The sequence below is a fragment of the Lithobates pipiens genome, unplaced genomic scaffold (assembly GCF_037356315.1).
Source record: "Lithobates pipiens isolate NorthernLeopardFrog02 unplaced genomic scaffold, aLitPip1_a1.2 Scaffold_16, whole genome shotgun sequence".
In the NCBI taxonomy this organism is placed as follows: Eukaryota; Metazoa; Chordata; class Amphibia; order Anura; family Ranidae; genus Lithobates; species Lithobates pipiens.
In genome coordinates this window covers 224,144,276-224,162,420 of record NW_027507748.1, presented here as the reverse complement: position 1 = coordinate 224,162,420, position 18,145 = coordinate 224,144,276, and the positions used below count along the sequence as shown (strand labels likewise).

The window sequence follows — 18,145 nt, the reverse complement described above, 5'->3', positions numbered from 1 at the left end:
CCCTTTTTCCTCCAGCATGAGTGTTTAATGGATATGTTCAATAAAGACACAAAAAATTAGAATTGTTTGTGTGTTATCAGCTTAAGCACATTGTGTTTTCTTATTGTGAGATAAGGCACAGATCTCATAATATGGCAAATTACTGCAAAAAAAACGTTAATTTCAAGAGGTGCACACACTTTTTCTTGCCACTGTACTTATGCCAAAGATATTGGTATTGTTTAAAATGTTTGTAGTTTATTAATGACATCTAGGCTTTCCACACAATGAAATTTCAGGGTAATGCTATTACATTTTACATGAAACTTACAGTAATAATTGGAAAATTTAAACCTACCATTGATGGATTGAAATGTGGCCCGTTCAGCAGAGGCTGGCCGAATTTCTATTCATCTATGGGCAGGCCAGTTGTACAGAAGTTGATCCCTCAATTGACTTCTGTACAACCAGCCTGACATTTTTCCCCCCCCAAAAATCAGTGCCACCAACATTGATCATTGTATCCTGACGGAATGAACACTGTCAGAATATAACGCCTCTGTGGGGGATTTCCTCCATCAACACCGAGTGTGTTAATGGGAGAATCAAATCTGTTTTTTCATTCAAACTCAAATTCAAAATGCATCATCTATGCCATGCCTAAAGCCCCATATACACGGGCTGAATGTCGGGAGAAAAGGGCCGGTTCAAATAAAACCGGCCTGCATTTGGCCTGTTTGAATGTCGGCCTGTCCGACAGAAGCCAACCATGTGGTCAGCTTCTGACATTCATGCTGGAAAACCAGAAGCTGACGACTCCCAATTCACGCTCTGAGCCAATGGCAGAGAGCGCTGATCAGAGTGTTCTGGCAGGGGGGCCAACCCCCTGTCAGAGCATAACAGCTCAGCGGGAGAGATCTCTGAACTAACCTCGCTTGGTTGGTTAGTACAGTGGCTCGGACCGGAACTGTCAGTTTTTTCATGCAACTCGCAGGAAAAAAACCTGTTATGCCACGTACAGACGACTGAACATTCCATCAACAAAATCCTGGATTTATTTCCGACGGATGTTCGCTCAAACTTGTCTTACATACACACGATCGCACAAATGCTGAACGTCAAGAACGCAGTGACGTACAACACGTACGACAAGCTGAGAAAAATGAAGTTCAGTAGCCAGTGCGGCTCTTCTGCTTGATTCTGAGCATGTGTGGAATTTTGTGCATCGGAATTGTGTACACACAATCGGAATTTTCCAACAATGGATTTTGTTGTCGTAAAATTGGAGAACCAGCTCTCAAATTTTGTTTGTTGAAAATTCCGACAAAAAATATCTGATGGAGCCTACACGCAGTCGGAATTTCCGACAACAAGCTCACATCGAACATTTGTTGGAAATTCCGACTGATTGTACACGGCCTTAGTGTGTACTAGGCATTACACTTGGCTTCAATGGGTGACTTTTAAAGACAATGCACACTTAATTAATTTTTTAACCATCTTAATACCAGCAAGTTTAATCATTTCTGACTTGTGGCAAAGAATTTGAGACACCTTGGGGTGTCCATTTTCCAAAAAAGGGTTTATTTTGGAGGTGTTTGTACTATCCAGGCATTTTGATTTGATATGTTTTTACTAAAAAGTCAGGGAAACTGTTATTGTCTTGTTTTCTTTCAAAGTATTTTTTAGCTTTACATAGTAAAAAAATAAATAAACCAAGTGGTTATTAACCCCTTCGGGAGCCTGTCCTGCCAGCTACCAATAGTTAAAAAAAAAAGGGGGGGAGAGAGAAAGTGGACCAAAGGCCTGGACAGGATTCTTCAAAAAGGAACAAACTGGAAATAGCAAAAATGAAATAGTAATATTTTTGCTTTTTCCAGTTTGTTCCTTTTTGAAGAATCCTGTCCAGGCCTTTGGTCCACTTTCTCTCTCCCCCTTTTTTTTAATAGGCAAACCCAATTCAGAAGAACTCACCTAATCACTGACTTATAGGTACTTAGGTGAATGTTTTTTGTCTATGGGTTGTAGAAGTGTTACTTTCTATTATCAATAAATTCATACTCTTCCCAGCCCAGACAATTTTACTAAGGTGAAACTCCTGGACAACCTTTTGTTTTGTTTTTGCTGTAGAGCTACCAATAGTTTGTTTGGACCAAGAGCGCTTATGCTGTACCCCTTTTTTCCAGTGCAAAATAAACTACAAATCAAAATTGAGAAATATATATCAAAAGTGCTAAAGAATGTTCATAAGTGTTTATAAATAAATGTCTTTCCACCATTAATTGTGCACTTTAATCTTCCTCTAAATTCACCTGGAATGCCCTCACCTGGACTTCATGACTTTACTTATTATGTATGGTCAACAAAGGCTTTATCTTCTGTAATAAGTACTCAATTTTCTGATGATAACCCTCCAAACTGATGTTTTCTATATGCGATCGATCACACGCCAATGATTTCCCATTAACACTCCACTAATATTGTTCAGATGTCTTTGGTAGCTTGTCTCAGTGCTGGAAGAGTGTGCTCAGCACAGAAACATTAGCCGCCCAGTGACGTATATGTTAAACTCACCCTTTTGCCACTGCCCGTATGTGTTAAATGGGCAGCATATTAAACACCACCAAAAGAAAGCTCTATATGTTGTATAAAAAATAATGTAAAATTAATTTTGGTAGAGTGTTGCATAGTGGAGTAACTAACTACCACAGCTGAAAAATGGCCTGACAAGAAGGGAGTGTCATAAAGTGGTTAAAGAGGTCCTGTACCTACAAATTCCAGTTCTTGGATATGTGGTCAGGCACGTGTGCAGGTTGACCCAGACAAGGGATTCAGCTTTATTAGCTATATAGCTTTGTCTGGATTGAGTGTTGCTAATCTGGAGCTCAGGAGATTACATAAGTACATTTGTAGTGTTTGCTGGTGTGTGATCACAGTATTGATCTTTATTAGGTAGATGGGGTGCTTTCTACATTTGGCATGCATGAATTCCTGCAGGGCTTTCTATAGGTAAAATTTTAAGCAAAAATGTAGTTTGATGCATTCTACTCCCATTCACTACTACCATAATGCCACTATAGCAATATAGTACAATATGGTACCTAAAAAACAAAAACAAAACATAGGCCTTCTAGTTGGAAGGCTTTGTGATTTCTCACAGGCAGCAGTTATCTGAGGATGGTTCTCAAAACCAAAAATAATGTCTAATGATTGTCTTATACCATTATTTGTATATTTATAGCATCTGACACATGAGCACTATTCACAGACTGAAAATGCAGGTTACAATACAAGCGTTTTACATAATTATTACATTTTAATTATCCCCCCTTCCTATCTGTTTGCCGGGTGTCCTATAGAACAGAAAGCAATGAAAATTGATTAATGTGAGCACACATATTAACAGATTTTTTTTTTAAACATTTTTTAGAGAATGGGAAAGGCCTATCACTAGTGTCTGGTTTTGATTGCTGTCTGTATCCCAATAGAGATAAGGAATTGCTCCAGTTGGAACACAAACTGCATTAATGTAGAGGATCTAACCCTTCTAAAATCTATTTCAGAAACTCAAATATTATTACGGTAATAAGCATCTATTAAACCTATGACCCGTGTTGTTCAAGTATATTTTAAAAACATAATATGTATTTATATTTAAAGAGAAAAAAAATGTGTATTATAACCATAAAGATATAAATAATCAACATTTACACGTAGATTATGCCCCTGAGATCTGTACATTGTTTGCCACAGTTTTCTTTCCAGACAAGTTTAAATGAGAATAAAATGCTGCAATGCATCCAATTGTCTTTTATTCGTCATCTTTTAAGCTTTTGTCAGAATGACCATGACCTTTTCAGAAACTTTTTTTTTTTAAAGTCTGTCGTGTTAGCATGAAAGTAGCGGTTAGTTAAACAAAAAGGTCAGACAGCCCCTCCTTTTATCCTAACTAATCCAGATGAAAGTCAATTCCTTTTAAATCCATTTAAACTGGATTTGAATCAATTAATATCAAAAAGATCACTTTTCCCTGGCCTACTGAAGCCTTGTACAGCCTTGTTATATTACGTAATGTAAATGTATTATTCCTTCAAGAGAAGTCTTTGCAAGATCGCACCACTTATATCTTACTACCGCTCTACTTATAATCTCTGAGAGATCAATGGGAAAATCCTCATGCAACATGACATCTTCTCACTGCAGAAAGGCATATTCTTGTAGTAAGACGGGGAGAGATATCCTAGATAGCAAACATTCTTCAAGGCATACTCCTCCGTCTTCCATTTTGTATTGTTTTCAACACATTGGAGAGGTCGAAACTTTTAGAAATGAGCTCAAGAAGGGCAGGATCCTTTTGTATTCCACCAATAAACTCTTCTAATGTCAGTTCCCCTAAAAAGAAGACAGGCTTATTTAATACATTTTATATATATGGTGATTTTTCACAAGCAATCGATAATTCTGATTGATGTTGCATATAGATGTGCACTCCCAGGTCGTTTTTCATCTATTATAGTTTGAACCATTGTGCTTTTGCCACCCTTCTTTGCAATGTGAAATGGGAACACTTTCTTGATTTATTCCCATTAGATGTGCTTTTTATTATAATCTACACCATATCCAGTGACCAAGTCTCATATATGCTCTATATATGTGAGGTTAAGTGTCTTTTCCTTTCTTGGTCTCCTCTTAGCCTGAACACATCCAACTATATTGGTATGCTTTGTAGTGTGATCTTTCATATGTGGGCTGGATGGTCAGGCAGTTTTTTTTTGTGTTTGATTGTTGGGTGAGTTTTTTTCTTTCTCTCTTCCTTTGTTTGTTGTGTGTGTGTGTGTGTGTGTATGTGTTCAATTGTATGTTAATATAAAATTATGTCTTGTTTGTACATATACCAGATGTTTTGCGATAAGAAGCGCTAATGATCCTGTACAAGTCATGTGATAACATATTTGATATATGTGTGATATGTTTATGCTGCACTTTATATGAACTGATTTATACTCAAGGTCCAGCCATCATTCCCCAGTTTGCGGTTTGGCGACGTTTGATGTTTGCTGATACTTACTCACCTATGCTTTAGCTACCCTGTTTATGTAAATCACAGTTGTTATATATATATATTTTAACTTGTTTTTAATAAATACTACACTATGAGTATTTTTTCTCTGGCATTGGTGATTCTCCTGATTTTGGCAGATGAGTGTAAGAAGTTTCTGTGAGCCCAGGTTCACACTAAGCTGCGGGAATGAAGCTGCACGATTTCAATCCCGCGTGTCAGTCCCAATTTCTGCTGCAATTTCAGAGACATCTGTGCAGGTTTCTGCAAATATGTCACTGTAAATTGCAGCCCGAAATCTCAAAAAGTAGTACAAAAACTACTTTTTGAAATCGGTGCGGAGCCTTATTAGGTCAGTGCCATTGCTGCTGATTTGACATGCTAAGTCGCATGCCAAATCGTACCAATGTGAATCGGACTGATGGCCCTATAAAAAGGATCAGAAGATCAATCATGTCCATCAATTACCACATGCATCCCTAAGAGGAGATCCAGTGATTAATACATGCGCTTTTGCTGTCCTATAATTTAGACAGCAATAGGCTCTGGTGAGTTTGCGTTTCATATATTTGGTGGAGGCAAGACACTGAGGGTGATATTTAGACACAGCTGATCATCCGCACCCGGATTTTTATTGTTTATTTTTGCAAGGAAACTTTATCCATACAGTTGTAATTTATTTATATTATCAATTTATCACAATTTATTTCATGAACCTTGTTCATTCTTCCTTGAGAGTTTACACTTATGCCTCGTTTCCACTGAGCAAATCGGTTCGGTACGCTATTTTGAGTGTTTCCATTATAAAAGCGGGCCACACAACCGAACCTTAGCGCACCATTCAGGGCCATAGAAAATGGTACGGTATGGTTAGGCCAGAGTTACTGGCGTCAGACGATACATTCCACTGATTGGCGGAAAGAAATACGTCAATGCTGACGTCAAAGGAAAGTGCCAAACAAACGCCACATCGCCATTCAGTCCAGATAAAGGAGGAGGATGCCTGCAAACAATAACAGGGTCTGGTCATCTCAGGAACTACAGTGGTGTGAAAAAGTGTTTGCCCCCTTCCTAATTTCCTGTTCCTTTGCATGTTTGTCACACTTAAGTGTTTTGGAACATCAAACCAATTTAAACAATAGTCAAGGACAACACAAGTAAACACAAAATGCAATTTGTAAATGAAGGTGTTTATTATTAAAGGTGAAAAAAAATCCAAACCATCATGGCCCTGTGTGAAAAAGTGATTGCCCCCCTTGTTAAAACATACTATAACTGTGGTTGTCCACACCTGAGTTCAATTTCTCTAGCCACACCCAGGCCTGATTATTGCCACACCTGTTCACAATCAAGGCATCACTTAAATAGGAGCTGCTTGACACAGTAAGGTCCACCAGAAGATCCTTAAAAGCTACACATCATGCCGAGACCCAAAGAAATTCAGGAACAATTGAGAAAGAAAGTAATTGAGATCTATCAGTCTGGAAAGGGTTATAAAGCCATTTCCAAAGCTTTGGGAATCCAGCGAACCACAGTGAGAGCCATTATCCACAAAAGGCGAAGACATGGAACAGTGGTGAACCTTCCCAGGAGTGGCTGGCCGCCCAAAATTACCCCAAGAGCGCAGCGACGACTCATCCAAGAGGTCACAAAAGACCCCACAACAACGTCCAAGGAACTGCAGGCCTCACTTGCCTCAGTTAAGGTCAGCGTTCATGCCTCCACCATCAGGAAAAGACTGGGCAAAAATGGCCTGCATGGCAGAGTTCCAAGGAGAAAACCACTGCTGAGCAAAAAGAACATCAAAGCTCGTCTCAATTTCTCCACAACACATCTTGATGATCCCCAAGACTTTTGGGACAACATTCTGTGGACCGATGAGACAAAAGTGGAACTCTTTGGAAGGTGTGTGTCCAAGTATATCTGGCGTAGAAGGAACACTGCATTTCATAAAAAGAACATTATACCAACAGTAAAATATGGTGGTGGTAGTGTGATGGTCTGGGGCTGTTTTGCTGCTTCAGGACCTGGAATACTTGCCGTGATAAAAGGAACTATGAATTCTGCTGTCTACCAAGAGATCCCGAAGGAGAATGTCCGACCATCTGTTCGTGTACTCAAGCTGAAACGAACTTGGGTTCTGTAGCAGGACAATGATCCTAAACACACCAGCAAGTCCACCACCGAATGGCTGAAGAAAAACAAAATGAAGACTTTGGAGTGGCCTAGCCAAAGTTCTGACCTGAATCCTATTGAGATGTTGTGGTATGACCTTAAAAAGGCCGTTCATGCTCGAAAACCCTCTAATGTAACTGAATTAGGACAATTCTGCAAAGATGAGTGGGCCAAAATTCCTCCAGGACGCTGTAAAAGCCTCATTGCACGTTATCGCAAACGCTTGGTTGCAGTTTTTGCTGCTAAGGGTGGCCCAACCAGTTATTAGGTTTAGGGGGCAATCACTTTTTCACACAGGGCCATGATGGTTTGGATTTTTTTTCACCTTTAATAATAAACACCTTCATTTACAAATTGCATTTTGTGTTTACTTGTGTTGTCCTTGACTATTGTTTAAATTGGTTTGATGTTCCAAAACACTTAAGTGTGACAAACATGCAAAGGAACAGGAAATGAGGAAGAGGGCAAACACTTTTTCACACCACTGTATCTACTTTCCTAACTATAATTGGTGATAGCGTTATTCAGAGTGAGCTTGATGGATCAGAGAGAAATGAAAAGGCGTATAAAGATATTTCTCAGCAAATGGCAGCCGAGGGATTTGAACGGACGTCGGGTCAGTGTAGGGCAAAGCTAAAGAAGCTTAAAGGCCAATATAAAAAAATTAAGGCCAACAGCCGTAGTGGAAATAGTCGGAGTACTTGGAGGTGGTACGACCCCATGGACACCATTTACGGTCATAGGCCAGCAAACCAAGGTAGCGAGGTACGTCTGGACTCTGCAACTGCAATTCTCGAATCCATGATAGACCCCTTTGGTAAGTTTTTTTTTTTATACTTGCCATACTTGGCCTGCTAACCATTTAAAAATATATATATAACCATATGTGCATTTTCAGAAACAGTTGATGGGCTCTCCAATGATGCATCAAACTTTTCTGATGATGGACCTTCAACGTCTTTCAGCAGCACCAGTACTATTTAATCAAGCCAACCACAGAGTAGCCAACCACAGAGTATGCCCAATGCACCCTGGCACACTGGTAAGACATGATGATAGTAGTGAAAGTTGTAATTGTGCATTTTCTTAAAATAAATCAGCAGTGGGTAGTGATGGCCGAACGGTTCGCCCGGCGGTCGTTTCGCGGCGAATTTCCGACTTTCGCCGTCCGCGGGTTCGAACGCCTTTTTCCGTCGTTCGCCCCGGCGGACTTACGTGTTTAATGTATACAAGAACTTTAACCTTTCGTGACACGTTTATCATGTGTTACAGGACAACCAATTGAGACATGACAGCTCATGGACACTTGGACATTCCCCCTAACCTATAAATACACCCGATCCGGTGGCCATTTTACATTCTTTCTTCTGTCACTGTAGGGAAAGGATCCTGTGTGGAGTAGGGACAGAGAAAACGCTAGCTATTTGGTACACAAAAGTTCTTTTCAGGACTGGTATAGGTGTTAGGTCAGCAGCCTGAGTTTCTTTTGTCAGTTTAGATAAAGGGACAGAGCGCTGTATGCTGCTATTTTAGGGACAGCTCAGCCAGATTAGTCTTTCTTCATCATCATCATCATCATCATCATTAGCTGTTACTATCAGGTCCACAAAAGAGCTGTTCCAGCTAATCGTTCCAGCCTACTCTTTTTTGCCAATTTGTATAGGGACAGGCAGGAAGCAGTGTGTCAGGCAGTGAGGATAATTTTAAAGACTTGCTGTTACTATTAGTTCCACAAAGGTTCTTTTCAGGACTGGTATCAGTGGTACGGTAATAGGCTTGTACACGTATAATATTCTTTCTTCCAAATATAGAAAGAATATTATACTTGACTGCTGCCCTTCTGCTGCAGTCTGCTAATCATTCACAACTCACTTGTTCCACAAAGCTCTTTATCAGGACTGGTAACTTGGTCTGTCTAGGGTGCTACGGTACATAGGCTTGGGTGCGGTACAGTCTGCTGTTCTGTAAGGACCGCTATCGGTCCACAATACATAGGGTTGCCGTGCACTACTGCTGACCGCTGCCCTATACTGCAGCAGTCCTTCATTGGTATAGGGACTGACGTACAGTCTGCTAATCACTAACACACAACCTGCTTGGTCCACAAAAGTTCTTATAAGGACTGGTAACTTGGTATAGGGTGCTACGGTACATAGGCCTGAGTGCGTTACAGTCTGCTGTTCTGTAAGGACCGCTATCGGTCCACAATACATAGGGTTGCCGTGCACTACTGCTGACCGCTGCCCTATACTGCAGCAGTCCTTCAGCGGTATAGGGACTGACGCACAGTCTGCTAAACACTAACACACAACCTGCTTGGTCCACAAAAGTTTTTATAAGGACTGGTAACTTGGTATAGGGTGCTACGGTACATAGGCCTGAGTGCAGTACAGTCTGCTGTTCTGTAAGGACCGCTATCGGTCCACAATACATAGGGTTGCCGTGCACTACTGCTGACCGCTGCCCTATACTGCAGCAGTCCTTCATTGGTATAGGGACTGACGTACAGTCTGCTAATCACTAACACACAACCTGCTTGGTCCACAAAAGTTCTTATAAGGACTGGTAACTTGGTATAGGGTGCTACGGTACATAGGCCTGAGTGCGTTACAGTCTGCTGTTCTGTAAGGACCGCTATCGGTCCACAATACATAGGGTTGACGTGCACCACTGCTGACCGCTGCCCTATACTGCAGCAGTCCTTCAGCGGTATAGGGACTGACGTACAGTCTGCTAAACACTAATACACAACCTGCTTGGTCCACAAAAGTTCTTATAAGGACTGGTAACTTGGTATAGGGTGCTACGGTACATAGGCTTGAGTGCGGTACAGTCTGCTGTTCTGTAAGGACCGCTATCGGTCCACAATAGATAGGGTTGACGTGCACCACTGCTGACCGCTGCCCTATACTGCAGCAGTCCTTCAGCGGTATAGGGACTGACGCACAGTCTGCTAAACACTAACACACAACCTGCTTGGTCCACAAAAGTTTTTATAAGGACTGGTAACTTGGTATAGGGTGCTACGGTACATAGGCCTGAGTGCGTTACAGTCTGCTGTTCTGTAAGGACCGCTATCGGTCCACAATACATAGGGTTGCCGTGCACTACTGCTGACCGCTGCCCTATACTGCAGCAGTCCTTCATTGGTATAGGGACTGACGTACAGTCTGCTAATCACTAACACACAACCTGCTTGGTCCACAAAAGTTCTTATAAGGACTGGTAACTTGGTATAGGGTGCTACGGTACATAGGCCTGAGTGCGTTACAGTCTGCTGTTCTGTAAGGACCGCTATCGGTCCACAATACATAGGGTTGACGTGCACCACTGCTGACCGCTGCCCTATACTGCAGCAGTCCTTCAGCGGTATAGGGACTGACGTACAGTCTGCTAAACACTAATACACAACCTGCTTGGTCCACAAAAGTTCTTATAAGGACTGGTAACTTGGTATAGGGTGCTACGGTACATAGGCTTGAGTGCGGTACAGTCTGCTGTTCTGTAAGGACCGCTATCGGTCCACAATACATAGGGTTGCCGTGCACTACTGCTGACCGCTGCCCTATACTGCAGCAGTCCTTCATTGGTATAGGGACTGACGTACAGTCTGCTAATCACTAACACACAACCTGCTTGTTCCACAAAAGTTCTTATAAGGACTGGTAACTTGGTATAGGGTGCTACGGTACATAGGCTTGAGTGCGGTACAGTCTGCTGTTCTGTAAGGACCGCTATCGGTCCACAATAGATAGGGTTGACGTGCACCACTGCTGACCGCTGCCCTATACTGCAGCAGTCCTTCAGCGGTATAGGGACTGACGTACAGTCTGCTAAACACTAATACACAACCTGCTTGGTCCACAAAAGTTCTTATAAGGACTGGTAACTTGGTATAGGGTGCTACGGTACATAGGCTTGAGTGCGGTACAGTCTGCTGTTCTGTAAGGACCGCTATCGGTCCACAATAGATAGGGTTGACGTGCACCACTGCTGACCGCTGCCCTATACTGCAGCAGTCCTTCAGCGGTATAGGGACTGACGTACAGTCTGCTAAACACTAATACACAACCTGCTTGGTCCACAAAAGTTCTTATAAGGACTGGTAACTTGGTATAGGGTGCTACGGTACATAGGCTTGAGTGCGGTACAGTCTGCTGTTCTGTAAGGACCGCTATAGGTCCACAATAGATAGGGTTGACGTGCACCACTGCTGACCGCTCACCTATACTGCAGCAGTCCTTCAGCGGTATAGGGACTAAGAGTTTTGTCACAGGGTCATTTAAAAAATGACATGCAGAGGAAGAGGCAGGCCCTTCCGCAGGGGTGGTAGGGGTAGGGCAGGAGCAACAGGCTTGAGCCAAAGTGGGAAGTTGCAGAAGGTGCGTTCAATTACTTTAAAGGATGCACCAGACTTGGTTGAGTGGCTCGCTCAGCCTTACTCTTCTGCACCCTCCTCATCCTCTCGATCTGCACCCTCTTCTTCACTCTCTGCTATGTGCACCCCCAAAGACACTACCACCAACAACACGACCACCACCACCACCACCACATACCTTCCGCTTGAGTCACTGGAATTATTTTCCGATCCATATCAAGAGGACATTTCTGATGCGCAGCCACTCTTGGTATTGGATCAGGAAGAGGAGGTAGCAACAAGCGCTACTCAGCAGTCTGACGCCAGTACCCAGATCAGCCCAAGGAGGAGGTTGGTCCCCGGTGTTGCTGCCTACTCTACTTATAGCGGTGGGGAAGGTGACGTTGATGATGACGTGTCTAGTGATGTCACGTGGGTGCCCACAAGAGAGGAAGAGGAGGGGAGTTCAGAGGGAGATATGGACCAGCAGATAGGGAGGAGAAGCAGCAATGACTTACATTGCACAGCAGGGACAAAGCAGACTGCAAATGTATCAGGAGCGAGTCATCGACCATGTACGGTCACATCTGGCGCTCCCAGGACACCGGCACATGGCTCCGCAGTGTGGGCTTTTTTTAACGTGTCCGCTGCTGACAATAGCGTTGCCATCTGCAATCTTTGCAGTCAACGCGTTAGTCGCGGTAAGCCCAATACTCACCTAGGGACGACCGCCTTAAGAAGGCACATGAGCAGCCATCACCGAGCCCAGTGGGAGCAACGGAACACACAAAGCCACACTGCAGGCTCTCACCGTCCAGCCTCGTCTTCTACTTCTCCTTCTCCTCTCTCCTCACAATTGTCCTCCACTCCACCTTCCATCACGCCAAGCTCACATTTTTCTGCAAAAAGGCAGGCTTCCGTGGGCCTAATGTTTGAGCGTAAAAAAATGATGACGCCGGATAACCCTCTTGCCCAACGGTTGGCGGCTGGCTTGTCAGAACTCATAGCCCGCCAACTACTGCCATATAAACTGGTGGACTCGGAGGCCTTTCGCAAATTTGTGGCCATTGGAACACCACAATGGAAGGTCCCAGGAAGGAAGTATTTCTCAGAGAAGGGCATCCCAGAGCTATATGGCCATGTTCAGCGGCAAGTGAATGTATCTCTGGCACACAGTGTCGGTGCCAAGATACATCTGACCACAGACACGTGGTCTAGCAAACACGGGCAGGGAAGGTATATCAGTTTTACTGCCCACTGGGTGAACCTTCTGACGGCCGTCAAGCATGTAACCCGTGGCACCCGTGTAGATTTGGTTTTACCGCCACGGATTGCATGCAGGCCTGACTCTTCTTCTCCTCCTCCTACTCCATCCTCCTCCCTCTCCTCCTCAGCTGCCTCCTCCTTTTCCGCTGCTAGCGTCTCTTCCACTGCACCGCCCAAGCTCCCCAGAACCTATTCCACATGCCAGGTGAGACGTTGCCATGCCGTGCTGCGTCTGTTGTGCCTGGAAGCAAAGAGCCACACTGGCCCGGCACTCCTTTCAGCTTTGCGTTCACAGGCAGATGAGTGGCTAACACCGCTCAATTTGACAGTTGGTAAAGTGGTGTGTGACAACGGTGCCAATCTGCTTAGCGCATTGAAACAGGGCAAAATCACGCACGTGCCGTGCATGGCACACGTCTTAAACTTGGTCGTGCAGCGATTCCTTGTCAAATACCCTGGGGTCCAGGACATCTTGCGGCAGGCAAGGAAAATCTCGGCCCATTTCAGAAGATCTTACACGGCCATGGCTCGCCTTGCTGACATTCAGCGGCGACACCATCTGCCGGTCAGACGTCTTATTTGCGATTGCCCGACGCGATGGAACTCAACCTTCTATATGCTTGATAGGCTGCTCCAGCAGAAACGTGCAGTTAACGTCTACCTGTATGAACTCTGCGAAAGAAACGGTTCTGGGGAGCTGGGTTTTTTTTCACCGCGCCAGTGGCTGCTCATGCGCGACACATGCAGACTTCTGCGGCCATTTGAGGAGATCACCAAACTGGTCAGTCGCAGCCATGGCGCCATCAGTGACATGGTACCTTATGCCTTCTTTCTGGAGCGTGCATTGCGTCGTGTCATTGATCAGGCTGTGGAGGAGCAGGAGCGGGAAGATGAGGAAGTCGCAATGCTGGATGAATTCCCAGGGGGGGCTACTCTATCTGAGACAAGTCAACAACAGGAGTCTGATGAGGAGTCAGAGGAGGATGGTGCCGGGGCGGATGAGCAGGAGCAAGAAGAGCATGCTTTAAACCTTTCTGGGATCCCTGTTGTGCGAGGATGGGGAGAGGAGAATGAAGAGGACGACATTATCCTGGATGATGAGCAGGAGCCAGGCCACCACACCGCTTCCACTTTAGTGCAAATGGGGGCCTTCATGCTCCAGTGTTTTAATAGGGACCCCCGTATAAAAAGCATGAGGGTCAAGGACCAGTACTGGGTGGCAACGTACTTAGACCCCCGGTACAAACACAAAATGGCGGAAATGTTACCGCCGTCGCAGAGGGCTGTCAGAATGCAGCACTTCCAGGCCTTGCTTCGAGAAATGCTGCATTCTGCTTTTGCGTGCGCTGGCAGAGGAGCAATTCCCACTCCCAGAGAAGGATTTGCGGGTACCAATCCAACAGCGCCTGCAAGAAGAGGCCGGTTTGAAGATGTGTTGGTGACTTCGGATATGAGGTCATTCTTTCAGCCGACCCATCGACAGGTGTCATCCGGATCCAGCATCAGGGAACGCCTAGACCGTCAGGTGTCCGACTACATTGGGTTAACGGCCGATGTGGACGCTCTGAGGAGTGATGAACCCCTAGACTACTGGGTGGGCAGGCTTGACCTCTGGCCAGAGCTTGCCCAATTTGCAATCGAACTGTTGGCTTGCCCCTCATCCAGTGTCCTGTCCGAAAGGACGTTCAGCGCAGCAGGGGGGATTGTGACCGATAAGCGTACTCGCCTAGCTCACCACAGTGTTAACTACCTCACATTTCTAAAAATGAATGAGGCATGGATCTCGGAGGAATTCAACACATGTGATCAGTAGACCATGTATATGTCTATAAACAATTTTTGGAATCAAGCACACAGACCTTCTTAATTCATTTGGCTCACTTCCCTGACCCAAAAAAGCACACCGTACTATATGCCCCTACCCTCCTCTTTGAAGAGGTTGAGCGGTGTCATATTTCTACTGGGGCTGCTTATTATGAGGGGTTCCCACCATCCCTGTGCTGTGCTGACTTCCTCCTGGGTGTTCTTATTATGAGGGGCTCCCACCATCCCTGTGCTGTGCTGACTTCCTCCTGGGGGTTCTTATTATGAGGGGATCACACCATCCCTGTGCTGTGCTGACTTCCTCCTGGGGCTGCTTACGGTGCTGCTGTCAGCGCTGTATGTCACGGAGCTGCTGTCAGCGCTGTATGTCACGGAGCTGCTGTCAGCGCTGTATGTCACGGAGCTGCTGTCAGCGCTGTATGTCACGGAGCTGCTGTCAGCGCTGTATGTCACGGAGCTGCTGTCAGCGCTGTATGTCACGGAGCTGCTGTCAGCGCTGTATGTCACGGAGCTGCTGTCAGCGCTGTATGTCACGGAGCTGCTGTCAGCGCTGTATGTCACGGAGCTGCTGTCAGCGCTGTATGTCACGGAGCTGCTGTCAGCGCTGTATGTCACGGAGCTGCTGTCAGCGCTGTATGTCACGGAGCTGCTGTCAGCGCTGTATGTCACGGTGCTGCTGTCAGCGCTGTATGTCACGGAGCTGCTGTCAGCGCTGTATGTCACGGAGCTGCTGTCAGTGCTGTATGTCACGGAGCTGCTGTCAGCGCTGTATGTCACGGAGCTGCTGTCAGCGCTGTATGTCACGGAGCTGCTGTCAGCGCTGTATGTCACGGTGCTGCTGTCAGCGCTGTATGTCACGGAGCTGCTGTCAGCGCTGTATGTCACGGAGCTGCTGTCAGCGCTGTATGTCACGGAGCTGCTGTCAGCGCTGTATGTCACGGAGCTGCTGTCAGCGCTGTATGTCACGGAGCTGCTGTCAGCGCTGTATGTCACGGTGCTGCTGTCAGCGCTGTATGTCACGGAGCTGCTGTCAGCGCTGTATGTCACGGAGCTGCTGTCAGTGCTGTATGTCACGGAGCTGCTGTCAGCGCTGTATGTCACGGAGCTGCTGTCAGCGCTGTATGTCACGGAGCTGCTGTCAGCGCTGTATGTCACGGTGCTGCTGTCAGCGCTGTATGTCACGGAGCTGCTGTCAGCGCTGTATGTCACGGAGCTGCTGTCAGCGCTGTATGTCACGGAGCTGCTGTCAGCGCTGTATGTCACGGAGCTGCTGTCAGCGCTGTATGTCACGGAGCTGCTGTCAGCGCTGTATGTCACGGTGCTGATGTCAGTGCTCTGTATTACGGTGCTGCTGTCAGTGCTCTGTATCTCCTGCACCCTCTTGTTTGCCTACCCTGGTCCCTGACCTTCCCTCTCCTCCATTGCCTTCATTAGCTCCATAGTCCTGAATTGTCAGAACAATTTCCCAAATAAAAAAAAAATGCTTGTAGTTATCGATCCCAAATTCACCTCATACATGTATTATGCTATTGTCCAGGTGGTGGGACTACGTGCTACCCCCTAATAATTACCCCGTGGCCGCAAATTCGACCTAAAGGTTTGCGAAATTCGCCTCCCATTGAAGTCAATGGAGCCCGCGGCGAACGGTCGTTTTCGCGAACGTTTGTGTCCGTTCGCGTTTCGCGTTCGCGAAACGTCCCGTCGGAAGTTCGTCCATCACTAGCAGTGGGGCAGATCTGCAGGGGGTACAGTGGTGGAAGAGATGAGAAGGGGAATCAGCAGTGGGGCAGATGTGCAGTGTGGCAGATGTGCAGGGGATACAATGGTGGAAGAGACGAGAAGGAGGTTCAGCAGTGGGGCAGATCTGCAGTGTGGCAGATGTGCTGGGGGTACAGTGGTGGAAGAGATGAGAAGGGGGTTCAGCAGTGGGGCATATGTGCAGGGGGTACAATGGTGAAAGAGATGAGAAAGGGGTTCAGCAGTGGGGCAGATGTGCAGTGTGGCAGATGTGCAGGGAGTACAGTGTTGGAAGAGATGAGAAGAGGTTCAGCAGTGGGGCAGATGTGAAAGGAGGTGTATTGGTGGGGCAGATGAGCAGGGGGAACAGAGGTGTGGCAGGAGAGCAGGGGGTTACAGTCTGGTGGGGCAGATGAGAAAGGGGGTTACAGTAGTGGGACTGATGCTACCAAAAACACTATTCTGGTCTTTTGTATATTACAGGTGAAAGGAGAAGGTTGCAGCTGGATCTGCTAACAGTCATGAAGGATATGCGGGCAGCAGAGGAAAGGCAGCTGGAAAGGATTGAGAACCTTTCTGAGAGGTGGTTTCAGGCACTGTGTCAGGATGCACAGGAAGCTATGCGCCAGGAGGCAGAAATCACTCGGCAGCAGATGGAGCAATTGGTTACATTCAGCTAGGCCTTCCTTGGTGTCCTGGGTCAGCTTGCTCAAGTGTTTGGAGGCAGTCGTGATCCCAGGTCACCACTCATACAGTAGTGCCTTTCATGCAGCACAGGACCTGTACACTTGTTTTTGTTTTTGTTAAAAAATTGTTAGTTAAGTTTTTGTGGGATAAAAAACATGAGCGACTTTTTTTGAGTATATCTGATTTAATGTAACACTTTATTAAAAATATAGTAACACTTAGTAAAAATTAAAAAAAATTATCGTAATAAATTAAACTCTGAGGTGCCGCATCAGAGCCTGACATATTTCATTATACTCTTCTTCCATGTCCTATGCTGCTAATACCAGTACTGGCTCTTCTGAAGATGTATTCCAATCCTAGTGGAAGTCTTCTCCATGACTTTCACAAAGATTGTGAAGAGCACAGCAAGTAAGCACCATGGATTTGGTAAGTTTAATGTCACTATCATTCCTCTTCATAAGACACAGCCATCTACCCTTAAGTCTTCCGAAAGAATTTTCCACTACGACCCGTGCCTTGGATGTTTTCTTGTTATTGGTTTGTTGTTCTGGTGTCAGGCAGCCATTGTCAAGAAATGGTTTCAGGAGCCAATTTTTTAAAGGGTAGACAGAGTCCCCAAGCAATGTTCTTAGTGCAAACTGGGTACAGGCCTCTCTGGCCAACCCAATCCCAATCCCAAAATGTGGACAATCTTAGAACCTGAGCATCATGCTAACTCCCCCAGCTTTCCTACATTCACATTCCAGGACAGTCCTTTTCCATCCACTACTCCCTGGAGGATGATGGAATGCCAGCCTTTTCTGTTGAAGTAGTCAGTGTGGTATTCTTGTGGTGCTATTATTGGTATGTGTGAGCCATAGCACCAACACACTGTGGAAGGCCCCACCTGTTCTCAAAGTAGTCAGCCATGTCTTTAAGCTTTTCCCTGTCTGGAAAATGAAAATTTCAGGAGCTAACAACGTGCAGACAGCCTTACAGAAGTCCTGCACACAGTGGCACACTGATGATTTACTGACACTAAAGAGATGACCTATACTTCTGTATTCACTGTTGGTAGC

The 18,145-nt window shown here is 45.5% G+C and overlaps 1 protein-coding gene across 1 annotated transcript in view; it reads right to left on the bottom strand.

The window, feature by feature from the left end:
- Positions 1-1,901: 1,901 nt before the first annotated feature.
- Positions 1,902-18,145, bottom strand: part of GUCA1C (guanylate cyclase activator 1C) — a 224,617-nt gene continuing 208,373 nt past the window's right edge. The window contains exon 4 of the mRNA XM_077481122.1: positions 1,902-4,371. Coding sequence (XP_077337248.1) covers positions 4,238-4,371 — 134 coding nt within the window. The 3' untranslated portion in view covers positions 1,902-4,237. The remainder of the gene's footprint in view (positions 4,372-18,145) is intronic.